The 19,237-nt window shown below is 39.3% G+C and overlaps 1 protein-coding gene across 6 annotated transcripts in view; it reads left to right on the forward strand.

Annotated features, from left to right (window-relative positions):
- The window catches only part of LOC121166469 (aryl hydrocarbon receptor nuclear translocator-like), a 49,401-nt gene that overhangs the window by 12,408 nt on the left and 17,756 nt on the right, over positions 1-19,237 (forward strand). For 3 of the 6 annotated variants that reach the window (XM_040995589.1, XM_040995587.1, XM_040995588.1), the window contains exons 3-10: positions 2,398-2,442; positions 5,429-5,473; positions 7,895-8,108; positions 10,688-10,901; positions 12,305-12,407; positions 15,238-15,303; positions 15,677-15,762; positions 17,499-17,575. In XM_040995589.1, the coding sequence (XP_040851523.1) occupies positions 2,398-2,442; positions 5,429-5,473; positions 7,895-8,108; positions 10,688-10,901; positions 12,305-12,407; positions 15,238-15,303; positions 15,677-15,762; positions 17,499-17,575 (850 nt within the window). The remainder of the gene's footprint in view (positions 1-2,397; positions 2,443-5,428; positions 5,474-7,894; positions 8,109-10,687; positions 10,902-12,304; positions 12,408-15,237; positions 15,304-15,676; positions 15,763-17,498; positions 17,576-19,237) is intronic. The other 3 variants (XM_040995591.1, XM_040995593.1, XM_040995590.1) reach the window with 2 other exon arrangements.

A 19,237-nucleotide genomic window follows, 5' to 3' on the forward strand; every position in this document is an offset into this window, starting at 1 on the left:
GGGATTCGCTTATTTAAGAGGGGATATTCTTGATGAATATCAACTGCTTAACTTTTTGCAAGTTAAAAGAACTGTTAAGACTCAAAGAAAGGGGCCCGGCAGCGTGGCCTAGCAGCTAAAGTCCTTGCGTTGATTGCGCCAGATCCTGTATGTGTGCCGGTTCTAATCCCAGCAGCTCCACTTCCCATCCAGCTCCCTGCTTGTGGCCTGGGAAAGCAGTCGAGAACAGCCCAAAGCCTTGGGACCCTGCACCCATGTGGGAGACCCGGAAGAAGTTCCTGGCTCCTGGCTTTGGATCGGCATAGCATCGGCCATTGCGCTCACTTGGGGAGTGAATCATCGGATGGAAGATCTTTGTCTCTGTCTCTCCTCCTCTCTGTATATCTGACTTTCCAATAAATAAATAAATCTTTAATAAAAAAAAAAGACCCAAAGAAAGGAAGATAACCTGAACTGCACCCTGCCTTTCTCTTTCTGATGTTAAAAATATTACTCAAATAGTCTATATTTGATAAATAAAAGAACTGTATTGTTTTAAAAAGTCGCTTGTTGATGTGGGTGCCCAGATTTCATTTATTTGTTGTTATTTATTGATTGATTTTATTAACTAAGTTGTGATTGAGTGATTTGAAAGGCAGAAAGACAGAGACTGAGATCTTCTATCCACTGACTCACACCCCAAATGCCTGCAACAGTTGGGACTCGGCCAGGCCAAGGCCCAGAGCCAGGAATTCAGTCTGTGTCTCCCACATCACAAGGACCCAACTACCTGAGCTGGCATCCATTGCCTCCAGGGTGTGTATTACAGGAAGCAGGATTGAAAGCAGAGCTGGCACAAGATGCAGGCATCCTAAGTAGTATCTTAGTTATTGTGTCAATATTAGTTTTTATGTTTTTACCAAAGGATGTCTGTATAATAAAGTATGTGGCACTGTATAGTTTTAAAATACTTAGTATAATCAGTAACATTTGTCTTTTTATAGTCACAAAGTTAAAGCTAATATTTCTTTTATTGACCAGTTGATGAATTTGCCCTAATATGCTCTGAAACAACAATGACTTGGCCACCATAAAGCCATAGTTGCAGATGAAAGTAATTCTCCAGGAAGTCTCTTGAGACTTGATGATTCTTAGTGTATGTGAAGGGGGAAAGGAATTTCAGTTTGTGGCAAAGAACAGGCTTTTTAATATAACCTGTTCTTTTTTTATATTGGGAATTTGTGCAAATAAGAATCCCTAATTATAATGAAAATGATACTGGTGGAACTACATTGTTATGTAAATATAAAGCTATCCTCGAATTTGTCTTATTTATGCCTGTCTGAGTCACCATTTCTGAGAAATCCGGTAGTTATTACTAAAGTCCCATGCTGCCTAAACAACGTTTTTGTCAGTTGATGAGGGACACATGCAACAGCAGTTTTGTACGAGTAAAGTGGAGGGACCGGCAGTGTTATGCAGCAGATTAAGTGCTGCCGAGATGCTGGCATCCCATATGATTTATGTTCTGGCTGCCCCACTTCCAATCCAGCTTCCTGGTAATGTTCATGGGAAAGCAGGGAAAGTTGTCCCAAGTACTTGTGCCTCTGCCACCCATGTGGAAGACCTGGATGGAGTTCTTGACTTCCTACTTTAAATCTGGACCAGTCCTAAATGTGTCTCTGGAGTGAGCCAGCAGGTGGGAAGTCTCTCTGTTTCTTGTCTCCTTGTCTCCCTGTCTCTCCTGCTCTCTCTGTAACTCTTTCAAATAAACAAATAAATAAATAATAATAAATAGATCTTTTTTTAAATAAAAAAACTAGGCCAATAATAGCTGTAGTTTTTGTTTTTGTTTTTGTTTTTTAATTGGAAAGTCAGATTTACAGGGAGAAGGAGAGACAAAAAGAAAGATCTTCCATCCGCTGTTTCACTCCCCAGGTGGCCGCAATGGCTGGAGCTGAGCTGATTCAAAGCCAGGAGCCAGGAGCTGCTTCTGGGTCTCTCATGTGGGTACAGGGTCCCAAGGCTTTGGGCCGTCCTCAACTGCTTTTCCAGGCTATAAGCAGGGGGTTAGAAGGGAAGTGGAGCAGCTGGGATTCGAACTGATTCCCATATGGGACCCTGGCACATTCAAGGTGAGCACATTAGACACTAGACTACCGCACTGAACCCAGTTGTAGATTTTTTAAAAGTTCATCCTAAGTGATGGCTTAACAACAATGCCACAACACCCTCCCCTAGCAGTTTTTTTAAGTTCTGTGGGATGCTGTTTCTACCGATTGATTTGTGATTCTTTTCTATTGGCTTTATTATTTTCTTTCTGTGGAGTTTTTTTGTTTTCCATTCTGGTTTTCATTTCAACATGAAATAGACATAATAAGTACAAAATTTTCACCTCATACTGGTTTTCTTCTTCAGGTGTGATGACGATCAGATGTCTAATGATAAGGAGCGGTTTGCCAGGTAATGGAGTAGAACATCTTGGTTGATGATGTGGGGATAAGGCAGGTCAACCATACTGAATTTTATCTGGAGCAGAGTAAATGTCTCTGTTCGTTCTTCACTATTTTGGAAAGTGCAAAAATATTGTAAATAATTATTATTTATGTTTAGGTACATGGCTTCAAACTAGTGGTGTGTGTATATATATAAAGATTTAGTTATGTAAAAAGCAGAACAACACAAAGAAAATTTCATGTGGCAGTTTAACGTGCCATTACATTGACCACTAGTGTGTACATTATATGGTGTTTTTCTGTGTATGTGATAGCAAAAGGAGTGTACTTGTTAGATATTTATAGAAATACAAACTGTGGAATTGTTGGTTCCAGTTAATTATTAAATTGTTATGCCAAATCTATACAGATAATAGTTTTTACTCTTTTAAAGCATGACAATATAGAAACAGTTTTTATGGAAGCTGGAGTTTTGATTTAAAAGTTAAGCTTAAATGTGACTTGTCAACTCATCACGCTTGGAGTGGCGAGATTGGCAGTGATTTGTAACTGTTGAACTATCAAAACCACTTGAGCAAGAATCTCAGAGCATGCCCCACATCTGGGACCTGGGGTGGGTGGGAAACTGGGTAGGGCTTCTCCCTCAATATCCCCCTTTACCCCAGATACATGAAGGAAACAATATGGAAATAATAGCCTTACCTGCTTTCCTATTAAAAAAAAAATGTGACTTGTCAAAATGATGCAATTTTTTTTTACTTCTTATTAAGGAGTAAATTGTTTCAATTGCTACTAGTTTTTCTTTTAGAAGTCAAAATACATTACTAAGCAATAAATTATTTCTTTTTTAAAAAATTAAGTTTGTGGCCACCTCTGAAAAGTGAATAGACTATTATTTCAAAATATATTACTTATTATTTATTCCTTGTTAATGCTGCCAGTCTGTTGACCATCCTTTGAGAATCTGTTGTAGAGGGCTAAGAAATCTCAGAGTAGTTTGAAACACTGAGGAAATAAAATGCTTTGAATTAGAGAATGCAGCATAAATTATATTGTAGAGATATTTCTCTGGTAGCAATTTGTAGGAATAATAAAAGAGAAGAACTGTAGTATGGAGGCAAATAGGAAATGGTCAGATAGCCATAAAACTGTAAATGCCTGCACCAGAGTAGTATCATGATAGTTGGAATGGAGTGAATTTCAGAATATTTCCTTTTCTCTCCTCTCCTGTCCTTCCCTCCTCTCTCCTATCCTTTCTCCTCTCCTCCCTGCCCTTTTCCCCTCCCCTTGAGTGCTATTAGTCTATTCTCCTGACTGAAATTCCAAAACCCAAGAAAATATGACTTACTAATTTAATCTTCTGTTTTTTCCTGTTTAGTGTGAATATTTATACAGTCATTCTTTAAAAATATTGAAGTGGATAAGAGACTATGGATCTATTGTAATAAAAACAATAGTAATGAAAGTTTTAGATGTTTAAGCAATAGGCCTCATGGCTTTGAGATATCATTTGTTAAGGCAGTTGGCCTCATGTTCTTGGAAATTCAATTCAGGGTTTTCACAAGCTGAAAAATCTATGAATTCTCTCAACTGAATAAAATGCTTCATAGTTTTTCAAGAAACATGAAATTCTAAGCTACTTAAAGCATTCAGTTCTATCTCTTTAGAACACATGCGTAAAACTTTACATACTTTTCATTATTACCATGTTACTGTGTGTGTATTTAAAGATTTCTTTATTTGAAAGGCAGAGTGACAAAGAGGCAGAAACAGAGAAAAAGAGATCTTCATTTGCTGGTTCTTGCTCCAAGTGTCTGCAGTAGCTGGGGTTAGGCCAGGCTAAAAGCCAAGAGTCAGGAACTCCATCCCGTTCTCCCTTGCGGCTGGCAGGTGCCCAAGTACTTGGTCATCTACTGTTGCTTTCCCAGATTTATTAACAAGGTGCCTGATTGGAAGCGGAGCAGCCTGAACTTGAACTGGCACCACAGGCAGTGACATATCGCTATATTTTGCCATTTTACTGACCATTTTATTGATATTTTCCCATATGCTGATTAGGTCAGTGTCATTTTTGTTAAGGGTGGAATCTTTTAGCTTGTTAATGTCATGCTTTATTTTGGGGGGGTTTTGGTATGTATATATATAAAATACTGATTATATAAATACTGATTAATACATATTATTATGTTGAATACTAATTAATTAATCAGTAACTGGATACTGATACATTGAGCCGCCAATGCTATGCTGTTTCCTTACTTGCCACCTACTCTTAAAATATCTTAGTTTTCTACAAAAATTTAGTGATAACTAAGTACTATAGCGGGGGAGTTGATAATGGAGATTTAGTCATGTTGTGACTTTACTCCAGAGAAATGCAAAAATAATTTTAAGATAATTATGAGTTGCTTTAGGAACAAATCAGTGATAGAGGACAAATGGCAAAACAGTTCTTAGTTTTATCTGATTGCTCTAGTGAAACCTGTTTGTTGTTTTGATCTGAGCATGCGTTGTGATCATTTTTTTGACACTCATGTTTACTTTTAGCATTTTCAATATAGAATAGCACACGTAGGTGGATATAATTTTCTCTTCAGATTGGGAGTATTGTATGAAAGTGGCATCCCTGAATTCCATCGGTTCCTTTTCAGACCCTGTATATTCTGTTCTCTAGAGAGACTGACTCACAAAGTGGTTTCTGTGTTCAAGCTCATATTAATTTGTAGTGTATATTGGCCTTGTGTTGATGTTGATCTTTGTCCTTTTTTTTCTTTTTCCTAACTGGTGGTTTTCTAGAGTTTTAGACACAATTCTTGGCCTTATTTCCAGTTTTTCCACCTTTACTCTGCAACTATATTATTCTGTTTCTGTTTTGCTTTTCTCCTTCTTTCCTTGCCTGATTTCCTCCTTCCTACCTTCCTTCTTCCTTTCTTTCATCCGTCCCTCCCTCCCTTTTATTTTAATTTAGCTTAGTTCATTAATTCTGTTTTTAGGTCGGATGATGAGCAGAGCTCTGCGGATAAAGAGAGACTTGCCAGGTAGGAGAACAGTGTCTTTCAGCATGATGAAGCAGAAGATGCTGCTTTTTCTATCTTTTTTTCTTACTCTGCCTTTTCTTCCCCCTTTCTCTTTGTGTCTTTCCTTATCTGTGGCAAAAGAGGACGAGATTTTTTAGAAGTTTGGGTGTAACAGAAACTTTGGCTTCCCTCATCAGAAAGTTGGTGAGTTGAGGGAACTTTACTTAGGGATTTAAGAAACTGCTATTTTTTTTTTTCTTATTTTCACCTATGTCAGCATCAAGTTCCAAAGAACCCAAAGGTTTCAGAAATAATGCAGCAATGCCAGTTGTTCTTTTAACATGAAATGCCCTTATTATCGGAAAACCAGTAAATATTTCTGTATTTGGAATTGAATCTGAGTATTCGGGCTTCAGCCTATGCACATTTATAGGAAACTCACTGATCTTTGCCTGTGTTGGCTCACAGCCAGATTATTACTATGTCACAACGAAGGTTGTAACTTTGGAGGCTAAATTTTTTGTTTTAGTTTCCCAGAAATGTCTTGCCTGCCTTGATATGGATTTATTTATTTAAAAGATCTGATTTCTGAATCTCAGTGTCAGAAGTCTGCCTGATAAAAGAAATACAGATGCTTTATGCTAGAGTAGAATTATGTGTCTTAGACCGACTACATCTGGTACCATGTATGATTTCTTTCTCCATTTGGAAAGGAGACATACAATTCTTTCTGGAGACTTTTGTCCATAACACAGAAATACTATATAAGAAATGTGCCCAAGTTTCTATGTTTTCTGGTCTCTGTGATTTGGCATATTTTATAGGAAGTATGCCAAACCTGGTTTTCTGTGTTTTTTCCCCCTCCCTTTATCATTTACTTCTTTAAAACTGGGTCACAAGCTCATTTTGCTGACATTTCAACTCATGCCATCTACTACTTTTTTTTTTTTTTTAAGATTTGTGTGTTTTCATCTGAGAGGCAGAATTATAAAGAGAAGGAGAGATGGAGATATGGAGGCAGAGAGGGAGGGGGAGAGAGAGAGAGAGAGAAAGAGAAAGAGAGATCTTCCATCTGCTGGTTCACTTTCCAAATGGCCACAGTGGCTGGAGCTGAGCCAATCCAAAGCCAGGAGCCAGAAGCTTCTTGCAGATTTCCCACATGGATGCGGAGCCTGTGCATTTTGGCAGTCTGTTTTCTCAGGCCATTAGCAGGGAGCTGGATGGAAAGTGGAGCAGCTGGGATGGATGCCCACGTGGAATGCTGGTGCTGCAGGCAGAGGCTTAGTGTTCTAGGCCACTGCACTGGACGCTAATACTTTACTCTTTCAAAACTGGTTTGGAATGCTGTGGTGAGGAAATCTCTGTACCAGGAATGAGAGCAGCCCGAGAAAGCAGTCACTTAACAGCTGACCTCAGATAGCTTTTCTCATGAAAAAGAAATACATGTTAGTCATTCCGCTCCCCTTTTGACAAAGAACCTTGTTTAACAAGGACCCTTAACTGGTAATTGAAGTAAGTAAAAGTGATAAAGCTTCTCCAGAAGCAGAAGTGCAGCATGCTGTTGGTTCTTCCCCCGAGGCCCAGGGAAAACAACCAAGGAAGGTCCTGGGCTTCACAAAATGCACCTTGAAAAACCAATTGATTATTTCTTTGCCCAGTAATACCTTTTTTCAGTTTTGAGGAAATATTGCTGAAGGTGTGCTGTTCACCTTGGTGGTGTCCAAATTGTCTATTTCTAGGCCTTATACAGCATTGATTGCTATACCCCATTCCTGCTCCCCAGTTAACTTTGTTCCAGACTGGGAGCCCATATGAGACTTGTAGTACATAGTGCTTTATGAGCCTTTTGTGTGCTATGTCCTGATAAAGATGATAGGACTTTAGGCATTAGTGAGACAAATGAATTTTAGAAACTTTCCATTTTCTTCTAGTGTTGTAAGAGAGACAGAACAAAACAACACTTTATGAACCAACAAAAATCTACACTATCAGCTCTTACGTCAGCTATTGAGCAACTTACTTGATTAGGCAAAAATCAGTTGTTTTATTTTCTAGCTTAAACAAGTGAATTAGTAAACATGTGGTCAATCAAGTTGAGATTAGTTGTCCCTTAAGAATTTAAATAAATGAAACAAAACATGTTAAAGTATTGTTTCTTAAAACATCTTTTGTTTCAAGGAAATAATAGTGTACATAGTAAGTGAAGTTTCTAGAGCATCAGAGGAATTGTGTTACCTGCTCGTTTGTCTGCCCTGTTAGTTTCTTTTCTATGCTTGCTCTGCATGAGGTTGGCAAACCCTTACTTTAGCTTCTGAGACGTTAAGCATCATGAAATCTAAATACCGCCTTGCCCAGCAGCCTGCTTGGTATCCTTGTCATTCTTTTTGCTACCAAATGACCAGATGTGACCACGTGGGTGGGGATTCTCTCTCTTTTATACAGGGAAAATCATAGTGAAATTGAAAGGCGACGGCGGAACAAGATGACAGCTTACATCACAGAGTTGTCAGATATGGTACCAACCTGTAGTGCCTTGGCTCGGAAACCAGACAAACTAACCATCTTACGCATGGCTGTTTCTCATATGAAGTCCTTACGGGGAACTGGCAACACGTCCACGGATGGCTCCTACAAGCCGTCCTTCCTCACTGATCAGGTCTCTGGGTTTTAAAACTTATGTCTAGGGTGTGGGTAAAAGTTGTGTAGTTATTTTTTTTGGGGGGGCGAGGCAGGGGAAAGAATTCTTTTTTTTTAAAGATTTATTTTTATTATTTTTTTATTGGCAAGGCAGATATACAGAGAGGAGAGACAGAGAGGAAAATCTTCCGTCCGATGATTCATTCCCTAAGTGAGCACAACGGGCCGATACTATGCCAATCCGAAGCCAGGAGCCTCTTCCGGGTCTCCCACGCGGGTGCAGGGTCCCAAAGCCTTGGGCTGTCCTCGACTGCTTTCCTGGGCCACAGGCAGGGAGCTGGAAGGGAAGTGGGGCTGCCGGGATAGAACCGGCGCCCATATGGGATCCTGGGCGTGCAAGGCGAGGACCTTAACCACTTGCGCCACCGCGCCAGGCCCAAGAATTCTACTTTTCAGGAAAAATTCAGGTCTGTGAAGAAGTAAGTTTTCCCTTAGCCTGTAACATTCATTGACTTAGGTACAGTGAGAAGTAGCAAAGTGTTATGAAAACCATTTAGCAAAATTGCAATTATTTTGTAGCTTTACTTATAAATATATCAAGGTTGAAGAACAACAGTGAAATCAGTGCAATTGTTATACCAATGGAAAAAGTCCTCTTCCTTGCTTTTTTTGTTATAGATAATGTAAAAACATTGATTTTGATTTTGTTGTTGTTGTTTGTTTCTGAAAACAGTTGCTGGATTGAGTGATAGGAGCCTCAGAGGCCATCATTGTTTGAGGATGTGCTCCATCAAATTTAATGCACTTTGAGAAGAATAGAGATGGCTGAAACTTTTTGCTTTTCAGACTCATTCTGTGTGTAAATATGTCAATGGCAGGATACACAGCAAAGTGAAAACTGGTAGTGAAATACAGAGAATGAATACCTTTTAAAATTAATAATGTATGTCAGAATAGATCTGTACTGAAGGAATGGCTAGAGTGAATGGAGTGGATATACTTGAGTCAGTGGTTAGGAAAAGCTTCTCAGGGTACTGCTACCTCGTAATGATTAAAAATAAAAAAATTGTAGGAAAAGTTTGTTAATACAGAAAGTATAAGGAAGAACACAATCTACCTATCATACTTTTTTTTTTTTTTAAGTTTTTAGAGCTTTTTTTTGGTAAGATTTATTTATTTGAAAGATGGAGTAGGGGGACAGGTGGGAGGGCTATCGCCTTTCTCCTGGCTTACTTCCCAAATAGTTGCAACAGTCAAGGCTGGGCCAGGCTGCAACCAGAACCCTTGATATGCATCCCTGTCTCCTACCGTGTTTTCCCAGACTTATTAGCAGGCAGCTGGCTTGGAAGTAGAGCAAATAGGAACTGTGACCTGCTGTACCACAGTGCAGGTTCCCAAAGCTGTTTTAGTCAAATCATTGAAAAGTATATTGAATAAGAGTTCTGCAAATAGGATAGTATATTTTAAGGCATGTGTAATACAAATTTTATAGCTACGTATGTTGAAATTTTAATTTGTTTTTTTAAAATTTATATTTATTGGAAAGATAAAATTGTAGAGAGAAGGAAAGACAAAGAAAAAGATCCTCTGTCCACTGGTTTCTTTCCCCAAATGGCTGCAATGGCCTCGCAAAGTCAATCTGAAGCCAGGAGCCAGGAGCTTCTCCTGGGTCGCTGACATGGGTGCAGAGTCCAAAGACTTTGGACCATCTTCTACTGCTTTCCCAAGCCACAAGCAGAGAACTAGATGAGAACTGGGCGGCTAGGACATGAACCACTGCCCAAATGGGAACCCAGCACATGCAAGGCGAGGATTTTAGCCACTGAGCTACACTCCAAGCCCTAATTTGCTCATAGCTATCGATTCAACAAACTCCAGGTAGAAGAACCAGGAGCTTTGTGCCTTCAATCATATAGGATGATGAATTAGTCATTGGTGGAAACAGACATGTAAATAAATAAACAATAAATAGGTTTCTGTAATAGAGACATAGTAATAAGTCCTGTAGATGTACACGTGGAAATTTGAAGAATTTAGACTTAGTTTAGATTTGGGGAATAAGTTGGGGAGAAATTTAGAAGTGTGAATATATTTGAGTTATCCAAGGAAAGTCAAGTAGGGTTTAGAATACTTTAGGAAATTATAAGGTAGACTGGACTGGAGGGTGGAATGTACAGGTGTTACTTAGATTTTAATTTTTTACACAATGGGGAGCCATCAAAAATAGATTGTATCTGGTATCAAAGGATAAATTGGAGGGAGTGAAAACAGCAAAGCTAATATGTGAATATTTGTCAAACAGGATCCTAAAGAGACTAGAAAGGCTGGGATGAAGGAGTCAGTGATTGTTAGTAAGCCTTCTTATTGCCTCTTCTGAATCCTTAGAGAAAGAACAAAACATGATAGCAATAAAGAAATTGAGAAAATATCCATTGACAATAACTTTCTTGTCAAAGAAAGCTTTGCATTTAGGGTGGAAATTTCTTCCAGTGGTTCAGGTATGACGCAGCAGCTATTTATGGAGATACACGAAGCCTGAGTAGAAATATTTGTTCTTTGCGATTTTAGTGTTAACTTGTCTTTGTTTTCCTTGGGCAGGAGCTGAAACATTTGATCCTGGAGGCAGCAGATGGATTTCTGTTCATTGTCTCGTGTGAGACAGGGCGTGTGGTCTATGTCTCGGACTCCGTTACGCCAGTTTTGAACCAGCCACAGTCTGAATGGTTTGGCAGCACACTTTACGATCAGGTGCACCCAGATGATGTGGATAAACTTCGTGAACAGCTTTCCACATCAGAAAATGCCCTGACAGGTGAGAGTTCTGTCTATTGGAAAATGAGTGAAAAGTCCTTTTTCTGAGGCATAAGAGATATTTTAGCTACTTAAACTGGCTTGTTGACTCTGGCAAGGCTTCTAGAACTTTCCCCTAAATTAATATCAGTTTCTTTTATTCACATGTAGATTATCTAGTTTGTAGCTAATCCTTAGGAGGTGTTTTATTAGTGATAAGGCTCATATAAAAGTTTATTTTGTTAACATTATTGTACAGAAAATTGTAAAATCTGAATCATTCACATGGATAATAGTATTGTGTTCGGCCCTGCTGTGCTTGTCTTCATACTGATTCTTTGAATTTATTTCATGTTTGGATACTTTGCCAACATATAAGATATTTACTCTTGTGCTATTCCTCACCTCTCTCTACTGCTTCCCACCCTCTTTTTTAAAAAAAGATTTATTTGTTTTTTTATTGGAAAGTTAGACATACAGAGAGGAGGAGAGACACAGATCTTCCGTACATTGATTCACTCCTCAAGCGGCCTCAATAGCCACAGCTAAGCTGAGCCAAAGCCAGGAGTCAGGAGCTTCTTCCAGGTTTCTCATGCAGGTACAAGTTCCCAAAGCTTTGGGCCTTCCTCGCCTGCTTTCCCATGCCACAATCGGAGCTGGATGGGAAGCGGGGCTGCCGGGATTAGAACCACTGCCCATATGGGATTCCAGCGCATGCAAGGCGAGGATTTTAGCTGCTAGGCTACTACACTGGGCCTGTTCTGCCCCTTTTTAAAGCTATTTTAAAGGTTTTACTTTTTTTGCCAGCACTTTTCTAGGGGTAAAAAGTCAAATCTGGTTCTGAGCAACTCTAGGAATAAAGTTTTTAAGTGGGAAGGAAGAAAAACTGATGCAAGAAATTCTAATGTGGCTAATGTTGGTCTTTAGTTTTCCCCTCTTCTCTGTTTTTTTTTTTTTCATCTGTGTTTGTTTTGTTTTTGCGTTCTCTCTTCCCAAAAGCCTGACCTTTGTTTCTGTTTAATCATCAATTTTAGTTTGAGACAAATATTTTTGTGTAGCGTTTAAAATTAGTTGTTTTTAAATCAATGAAATTACTTTATCTGTGTGTACGTGTGAGGTAATTATATTCATGTGTATAATCAGACACAAGAATATAACTTTGCCTCTTTCTTTCCACTACACTTTGCACTCCCACCTTTCCTTGTACAAGGTTATTTCCAGTGCTGCCTTTGGACTTTGGTGACATGTACTGAGGAGAATTGAAGTATTGCATGGTTGGGAAGAATTCCATCTCCTGCTTGGCCTTGTTACACAGAAGGAAGCCAGGCGTCTCTACTATGAGTCCTACTTATTTTTGCCTGTGGTTTCATCTTCTTAACTACTCACAAGAATGCATTCCAAACTGGTCTTCCCCTCTCCCTTCAGGGCGTATCCTGGATCTAAAGACTGGAACAGTGAAAAAGGAAGGTCAGCAGTCTTCCATGAGGATGTGTATGGGTTCAAGAAGATCCTTTATTTGCCGTATGAGGTGAGTGTGAGGCCAAGGATCATCATTTGGCATAGAAATCATCAAGAGCTGAGGGTTTTGTTGCTTTCAGTGGAGTTAAATTTTTAAATCCAAGTTGCAATTAGATTTATGTTTTTGAAAAAAGATGTGCTTCTTTATTTGAAAGGCAGAATTAGAGAGAAGGACACACAGAGAGAGAGGAAGGGAGGGAGGGAGAGTCTTCAGTTTGTTGGTTCACACCCTCAGTGGCTGTAGTGGCTGGGGCTGCATCATTGAAGCCAGAATACAGGATACAGGAGCTTCATCCAAAGGCTTGGGTCATCTCTCACTACTTTCCCAGGCATCTTTTACCAGGGAGTTAGATCAAGTTTGGAATAGCTGGGACTCAAACTGTGGGATGCCAGCATTGCAGGAAGCAGCCTAACCTACCACTACACGGTCCCCCAGATTACAAAAAAATTTCTTTTTTAGATTTATTTATTTTTATTGCAAAGTCAGATTTGCAGAGAGGAGAGACAGTAAGATCTTCCATTCTCTGGTTCACTTCGCAAGTGGCCGTGATGACCAGAGCTGAGCCGATCTAAAGCCAGGAGCCAGGAGCTTCTTCTGAGTCTCACACGTGAGTGCAGGGTCCCACGGCCTTGATCCTTAACTGCTTTCCCAGGTCACAAGCAGGGAGCTAGAAGGGAAGTGGAGGAGCCAGGATATGAACTGGCGCCCGTATGGGATCCTGGCGCTTGCAAGGTGAGGATTTTAGCCACTAGGCTATTGCATCTGGCCCTACAGATTTAAATCCATCCATGATTAAATCTGTCTAAATGTGTTGTAAGAAGAAAAAATCTTTGTTAAGGGAACTGGAATTATTGTTATTGAACAGTTTACTATGCTACCACCATGTTAGATGCTTTATGTTCGTCTTATTTCATCTCCCAACAGCTCTGTGGTGTAAAATTCATTGTTATTATCTTACTGGTGAAAAATAGAGCTACAGGGGCTGATGCAGTGACACTGCACATTAATCCCCTGCTTGCAGCACAGGCATCCCATATGGATGCTGGTTCTAGTCCTGGATGCTGTACTTCCAATGCAGCTCTCTGTCAATGGCCTGGGGAAACAGCAGAGGAAGGCCAAGGGTTTGGGCCCCTGTACCCACATGACAGATCTAAAAGAAGCTCCTTCCTCCCTGTTTTGGAGTGGCTCAGCTGTGACCATTGCAGTTGTTTGCAGAGTAAAGCAGCAGATGGAAGATTTCTTTCTCTATCTCTCCCTCTCTTTTTGTAAATCTAACTTTCAAGGGGAAAAAAAAAAAGAAAGAAAAAAAGAGCTACAAAGGAATTAACTTTTCTAGATTGCAGTGGATAGTATATTATAATAGGGTTTTATTTTAATCTGTAGTAGCCTGACTGTAGTCCTTATGCTTTGTTCTCATTGCATCACTAGACACATCATCATACTGAGAACATTTCTGCATTATTTGTTTCTGAGGTTTTCTTGTGTCTTCAGATAGTATTTAGAATTTATTAACATTATGCTATACTCTTTAGGATTCTGTAGAAAAAATGATACTTGTTTCTATACAGGTAGCCGATGCGTCCCTTCAGTGAAGTTACAAAATCAGTTTAGGTTGTATGATAGATGTTGTCATTAAACACTATGTGTACATTAAGTTGGGAGAATGCCTGTTAGAAATGATGACTAAGATCTTAAAGACTGGCACCTGGTGCAGTGACTATAGGCTAATCCTCCACCTAAAGTGGCAGCATTCCATATGGGCATAGGTTCATGTTCCCAGCTGCTCCATTTCCCAGCCAGCTCTCTGCTTATGGCCTGGGAAAGCAGAGGATGACCCAAATCCTTGGGACCCTTTCCCCATGTGAAAGACCCAGAAGAAGCTCCTGGTTTCTTTCTAGCTCAGCTTTGGCCATTACAGCCACTTAGGAAGTGAATCAGAGAACGGAAAATCTTTTTCTCTGTCTCTTTCTGTAAACCTACCTTTCAAATAAAAATAAATCTTAAAACAAACAAAAAAAAAATTAGGGACCATTTTCCAGGAAAAGATAATATTGAGTATTATGTAGCTTAAATGCTTCCAGTAGCCTGTGGTCTCAATCTGCTAGATTTTATTTAGTTTATAGTATTCTGTAGATTTAAGTTATAACTTAAATCTATCTTGATCAGATTACATGACTTTTTGTGCTTTGATTTTGTCATCTAGTTTTGGAGGTAATATTGACACTGAATATTATTATATTCAGTATTACTGAACTCAAAATTATGAATATTAGCTGTTATTATATGAGAGCATATTTAAAACAGAGCAAGGCATATATTAAACAGTGTAAGTTTTATCTACTATCTAGAAATCAAAGAGGCCATGTGGGACTTGGAGGGAGTGTCCCAATGTCTGGCCAATGCCAATACAAAAACATAGGCAGGAATAAGATAAATAGCACAAATCAGTAAGCTACAGCCCTTTACTTGTGAATAAAGTTTTATTGGCAATAGCCATGCCCATTTATTTACATACTGTCTGTGGTGATTTCATGCTGTAAATGCTAGAGTTGCCTAGTTACAACAGGCTATGCCCAGTGATCCACAAAGCTGAAAATATTTACTCTCTGCTCCTTTACAGAGAAAATTTGCCAACTCCTATTGTAGAGAATATTTGCATTTGAAGAGCATATGGAATTTTTTTTTTACTTTAAATTTTAGAACAGTTATTCTTTGGAAACAACCTGATTGCTATTATTCCTCCTTGTTAGGAGCATTGCTGCTAGTGTCAAGTTGTATCCTAAGCCTGTTGCTGTGCCTGACTGCTGACTCTTTTTAATTTCTCTGCTCATTGAAACAGGTGTGGCAATAGCTCCGTGGACCCAGTCTCCATGAATAGACTGAGCTTTGTGAGGAACAGATGCAGGTGAAGTCTTAAGCGAAGAAAATCACAAGGGTAGCCGAGGATCTGTTTAGAGCACGGCCTTTCACCTAACTTTCTGTGGTCCTTCTTTAGCAGCCCTCATCCTCCTCCCACAACCTTCCCCTTTCAGTCACTTTTTCTCCTCAACTTCTAGAGCTTCCCTTACCTTGTTTTTTAAGGAGGTTTACTTACTGTTTTGTCTGCTTCCCTTGTGATGCATTGCCTTTCGTTGGTTAAGAGTATGGTGGTCATTTTGGGTGGAAAGGGTCTAAGCACTGTTTGTCCTGTTTTCTAAAAGCCAAGAACGTAAAGTTACTGTGAGTGAGCTTGCATTCTCCTGGGTGTGGTTTTTCTTCTGACTCTGTAACTCTTGTAGGAATGGCCTTGGCTCTGTGAAGGATGGGGAGCCGCACTTTGTGGTGGTCCACTGCACAGGCTATATCAAGGCCTGGCCCCCAGCAGGTAGGAAAGTGGGGTGGTGATTTCTGCCTTGGTGCATTTGGTTCCTCACAATGTCTAAGAAAGTTAGCCAATGTTTATATATGCCTAGTATATGAAATGTAGTTTGGTATAAGCTGAAAAACTAAAACAAAAAACAAAGTCCTTCCCATACATTGTTGAGCTTATACTTTGCTTGGGGAGATGAATTAATCAGATTTTAAAATGTCCCAGTTATTGGCTGTGTCACAGAGTTTGGTTTTTAAATGTGCAAATTCATAATTATGTATATTGAATGCCTATGTTCTAAGGACTGGTTGCAAAAAGTTAATCTGCAAATGTAGTTCATTTGAGGAATCTTTCTATACCAGATAGAAAGCTTTGAGGGAAGTGGGAGAAATGGTTTGACTTTGACAATTTACAAGGGCATAGTCTCTGCAAGGGCTTTAAATCAAGTTTTAAATCAGAGTTTCTACATTTTTGCAACTTTTTTACTTCCCTAATGGTTGGGTATTATTGAGAAGGGTTTGGGGTATTATTGAGAAGGGTTAGTTCTTAGACAAGAACTAAGAAAAAAGAGTCAAGGTTGTATATTTAGGAAGGAGGTCGATGTTTAGATTTATAAAACCTGGTTTTGATTCCTGGTATTGTTAATTCATGTTTATTAGTGATATAACCTAGTGTAAATTTGTTGACTAGAAAAAAAAGATTTGTTTATTTTTATTGGAAAGTAAGATTTACAGAGAGAAGGAGAGAGAAAGATAATCTTCCACTGGATCACTCCCCAACTGGTCGCAATGGCCACAGCTGAGTCAGTTGAAGCCAGGAACCAGGAGCTTCTTTCAGGTCTCCCTCAAGGATGCAGAGACCCAAGCTTTGGGCTATCCTTGACTGCTTTCCCTGGCCACAGGCAGGCAGGGAGCTGGAAGGGAAGTGGAGCAGCCAGGATATGGGATCCCATATGGGTGCATGCAAGGCAAGAACTTAAGCTAGTGCACCCAGCCCCAAGTTTGTTGACTTTTATAAACTTTTCTCATGTGTAATTGATAGATAATATATCCCATATAGGGTTATTACGAAGATTAGATTTAATGTAAGGAAAGCATCCAGCCTAGGGCCTGGCATATGGCCACCATCAATAAATACCAATACAAAAAACACCAATAAATGGGAAGTTAGTATAATTAAGGAAAAATAATTTTAAGTAATGAGGAAATGACATTTGTACTTTTTGATATTTGAACTGTATAAAATAGAGATTGAAGGTAGGAGTGCTTTTACATGTCTATGTAGCTTATCACGAAATACTTGCTTCTCTCAATAAAAATAACTGCAAAGAATACAAAAGATTTACATTTTTTTACATTCTGACATAAAACATTGTTTTTCTTTTTCAAGGAATATAAATAGCTGTTGGTGTTCTGTATAAATACATTTTTGGGTGTTTACTTTAATAGTCACCAATTGGACAGGACATCACTTCCCTGGTCACCGGGACCAGGGGGGCACAGGGGAAGCGGGGGCCTGACTTCCTGTGCATTTGGTTTCATCGTTTTAGTGTTTGGAACATGTTGGTTAGGATTTGTATTCTCTAATTTATTATAGTTAGTAAAATATATGAGTGTATGTATATATTGAAAACCATGGCTAACACATACAATACATTCTGTGCAATTGTAGCTTTGTTTTTAGTGTTCTCATTTATCATCCTCTTAGAGGCTGACATTTCTATTAAAATATTTGACCTTTTCTTGCTGAAGGTGTTTCCCTCCCAGATGATGACCCAGAGGCTGGCCAGGGGAGCAAGTTTTGCCTAGTGGCCATAGGCAGATTGCAGGCAAGTGTGAATTTTCTGTATTTACTTCTCTTTTTGATTAGAAAAAAAATCTGCAGGACTTGTTCATGTTAGTTTTCTTTACTCTCTGAATACAAGTGAAAAATTCTGTAAAACTTATAAAATCTTAGGAATATTACATTCAGAGTAAACATTGGTACTCTTCGGTGACCATAAGTTGGAGCATGAGAGAAAGGGGAAGATCTTTTTCCCTTACCTTTCTTGTGTTTAACTTTACAATGTTGAATTTTCTGTTTCCAATTAATTTCCTTTGCCTCTATGCAAAGAAAATATCTTTTTTGTTAAATTATTACATCACTGACAATGGACGAGTAGAATTAGTTTGATTCTTCTCATAAATATAGATGTGTCTTGGTTAGTTGGGCTTTAGTTTTCCTCTCTGGATAATGAGCATAGTCTACCCAGATAAAAGCACACTTTTTTTTAAGGTTTACATATATATTTCTTCCAAAGTAAAGAGTGACCAAGGGATAAAGAGAGAGAGTTTTTTTTTTTAAAGATTTATTTATTTTTATTACAAAGTCAGACATACAGAGAGGAAGATCTTCCATGTGATTGTTCACTCCCTAAGTGGCTCCAATGGCTAGAGCTGAGCCAATCTGAAGCCAGGAGTCAGGAGATTCTTTTGGGTCTCCCACACAGGTGCAGGGTCCCAAAGTTTTGGGCCATCCTCAACTACCTTACCAGGCCACAGGCAGGGAGCTGGATGGGAAGCTGGGCCGCTGGGATTAGCTGTGTTCAAGCCGAGGACTTTAACCGCTATGCTATTGGACCCGAGAGTTGTTTTCTTGTAAAACATAGTGACAGAAGGAGAAAGATCAATTCCTGTCCACTGGTGTACTCCTGAAATGCCTGCGGTAGCTGAGGCTGGGCGAGTCCAGTGCCAGCAGCCTGCAGCTCCATCTGGGTTTTCCATGTGAGTTCTGGGGAACCAAGCACCTGAGCCATCAACTGCTGTATCTTAAGCATTCCAGTGTGTGATACAGGCGTCCCAATAACAGCTTTTTGTTGTTTTAATGTTACTTATTTAAGAGACAGATCTCCTACTTGCCGGTTTATTCCCCCAAATTCCCATAATCACCCATATCTGGGCCTGAAGCTGGAAGCTGAGAGCTCGATCCAAGTCTCTTACATGAGTAGCAGAATTCCAGTCTCTTGGGCTGTTGCCTCCTCAGAGTCTCCTTAGAGTCTGAATTAACAAGGAGCCAGATTCAGGAGGGGTGACTGCATATCAAACCCAGCACTCTGATACAGAACATGGGCATGATAACTGCTAGTCCCAGTGCTTGCTTATACTAGTCGGTAGGTGTTCAGTTGAATCAATTTTTTCTTTACTTTATTAATTTGGATAAGCAGGCAATATGGGAGTCATGTTAGCTCTCATGACCTCTCTGAGCATGATGTCATTTTTTCCTTTGTGGGTAACAGTGTGGAAGTTGGGAAATTCCTAAAACTGAGGCTCTCTGTACTGTGACCCTGAATAGTTGGGAAGTATATGTACAAGGAATGGCATTGTTTTTGTAGGATCAACCTACATGTCAATCAAATGATGGTTGGAGAAAGAAATTGTGGGATATATACATGATGGAAGACTACTAAACCATAAAAAAAATGAAATCCTGTCTTTTGCAACAAAATGGATGC

Source organism: Ochotona curzoniae, unplaced genomic scaffold (genome assembly GCF_017591425.1).
Source record: "Ochotona curzoniae isolate NIBS_2020 unplaced genomic scaffold, NIBS_Ocur_1.0 patch141, whole genome shotgun sequence".
In the NCBI taxonomy this organism is placed as follows: domain Eukaryota; kingdom Metazoa; phylum Chordata; class Mammalia; order Lagomorpha; family Ochotonidae; genus Ochotona; species Ochotona curzoniae.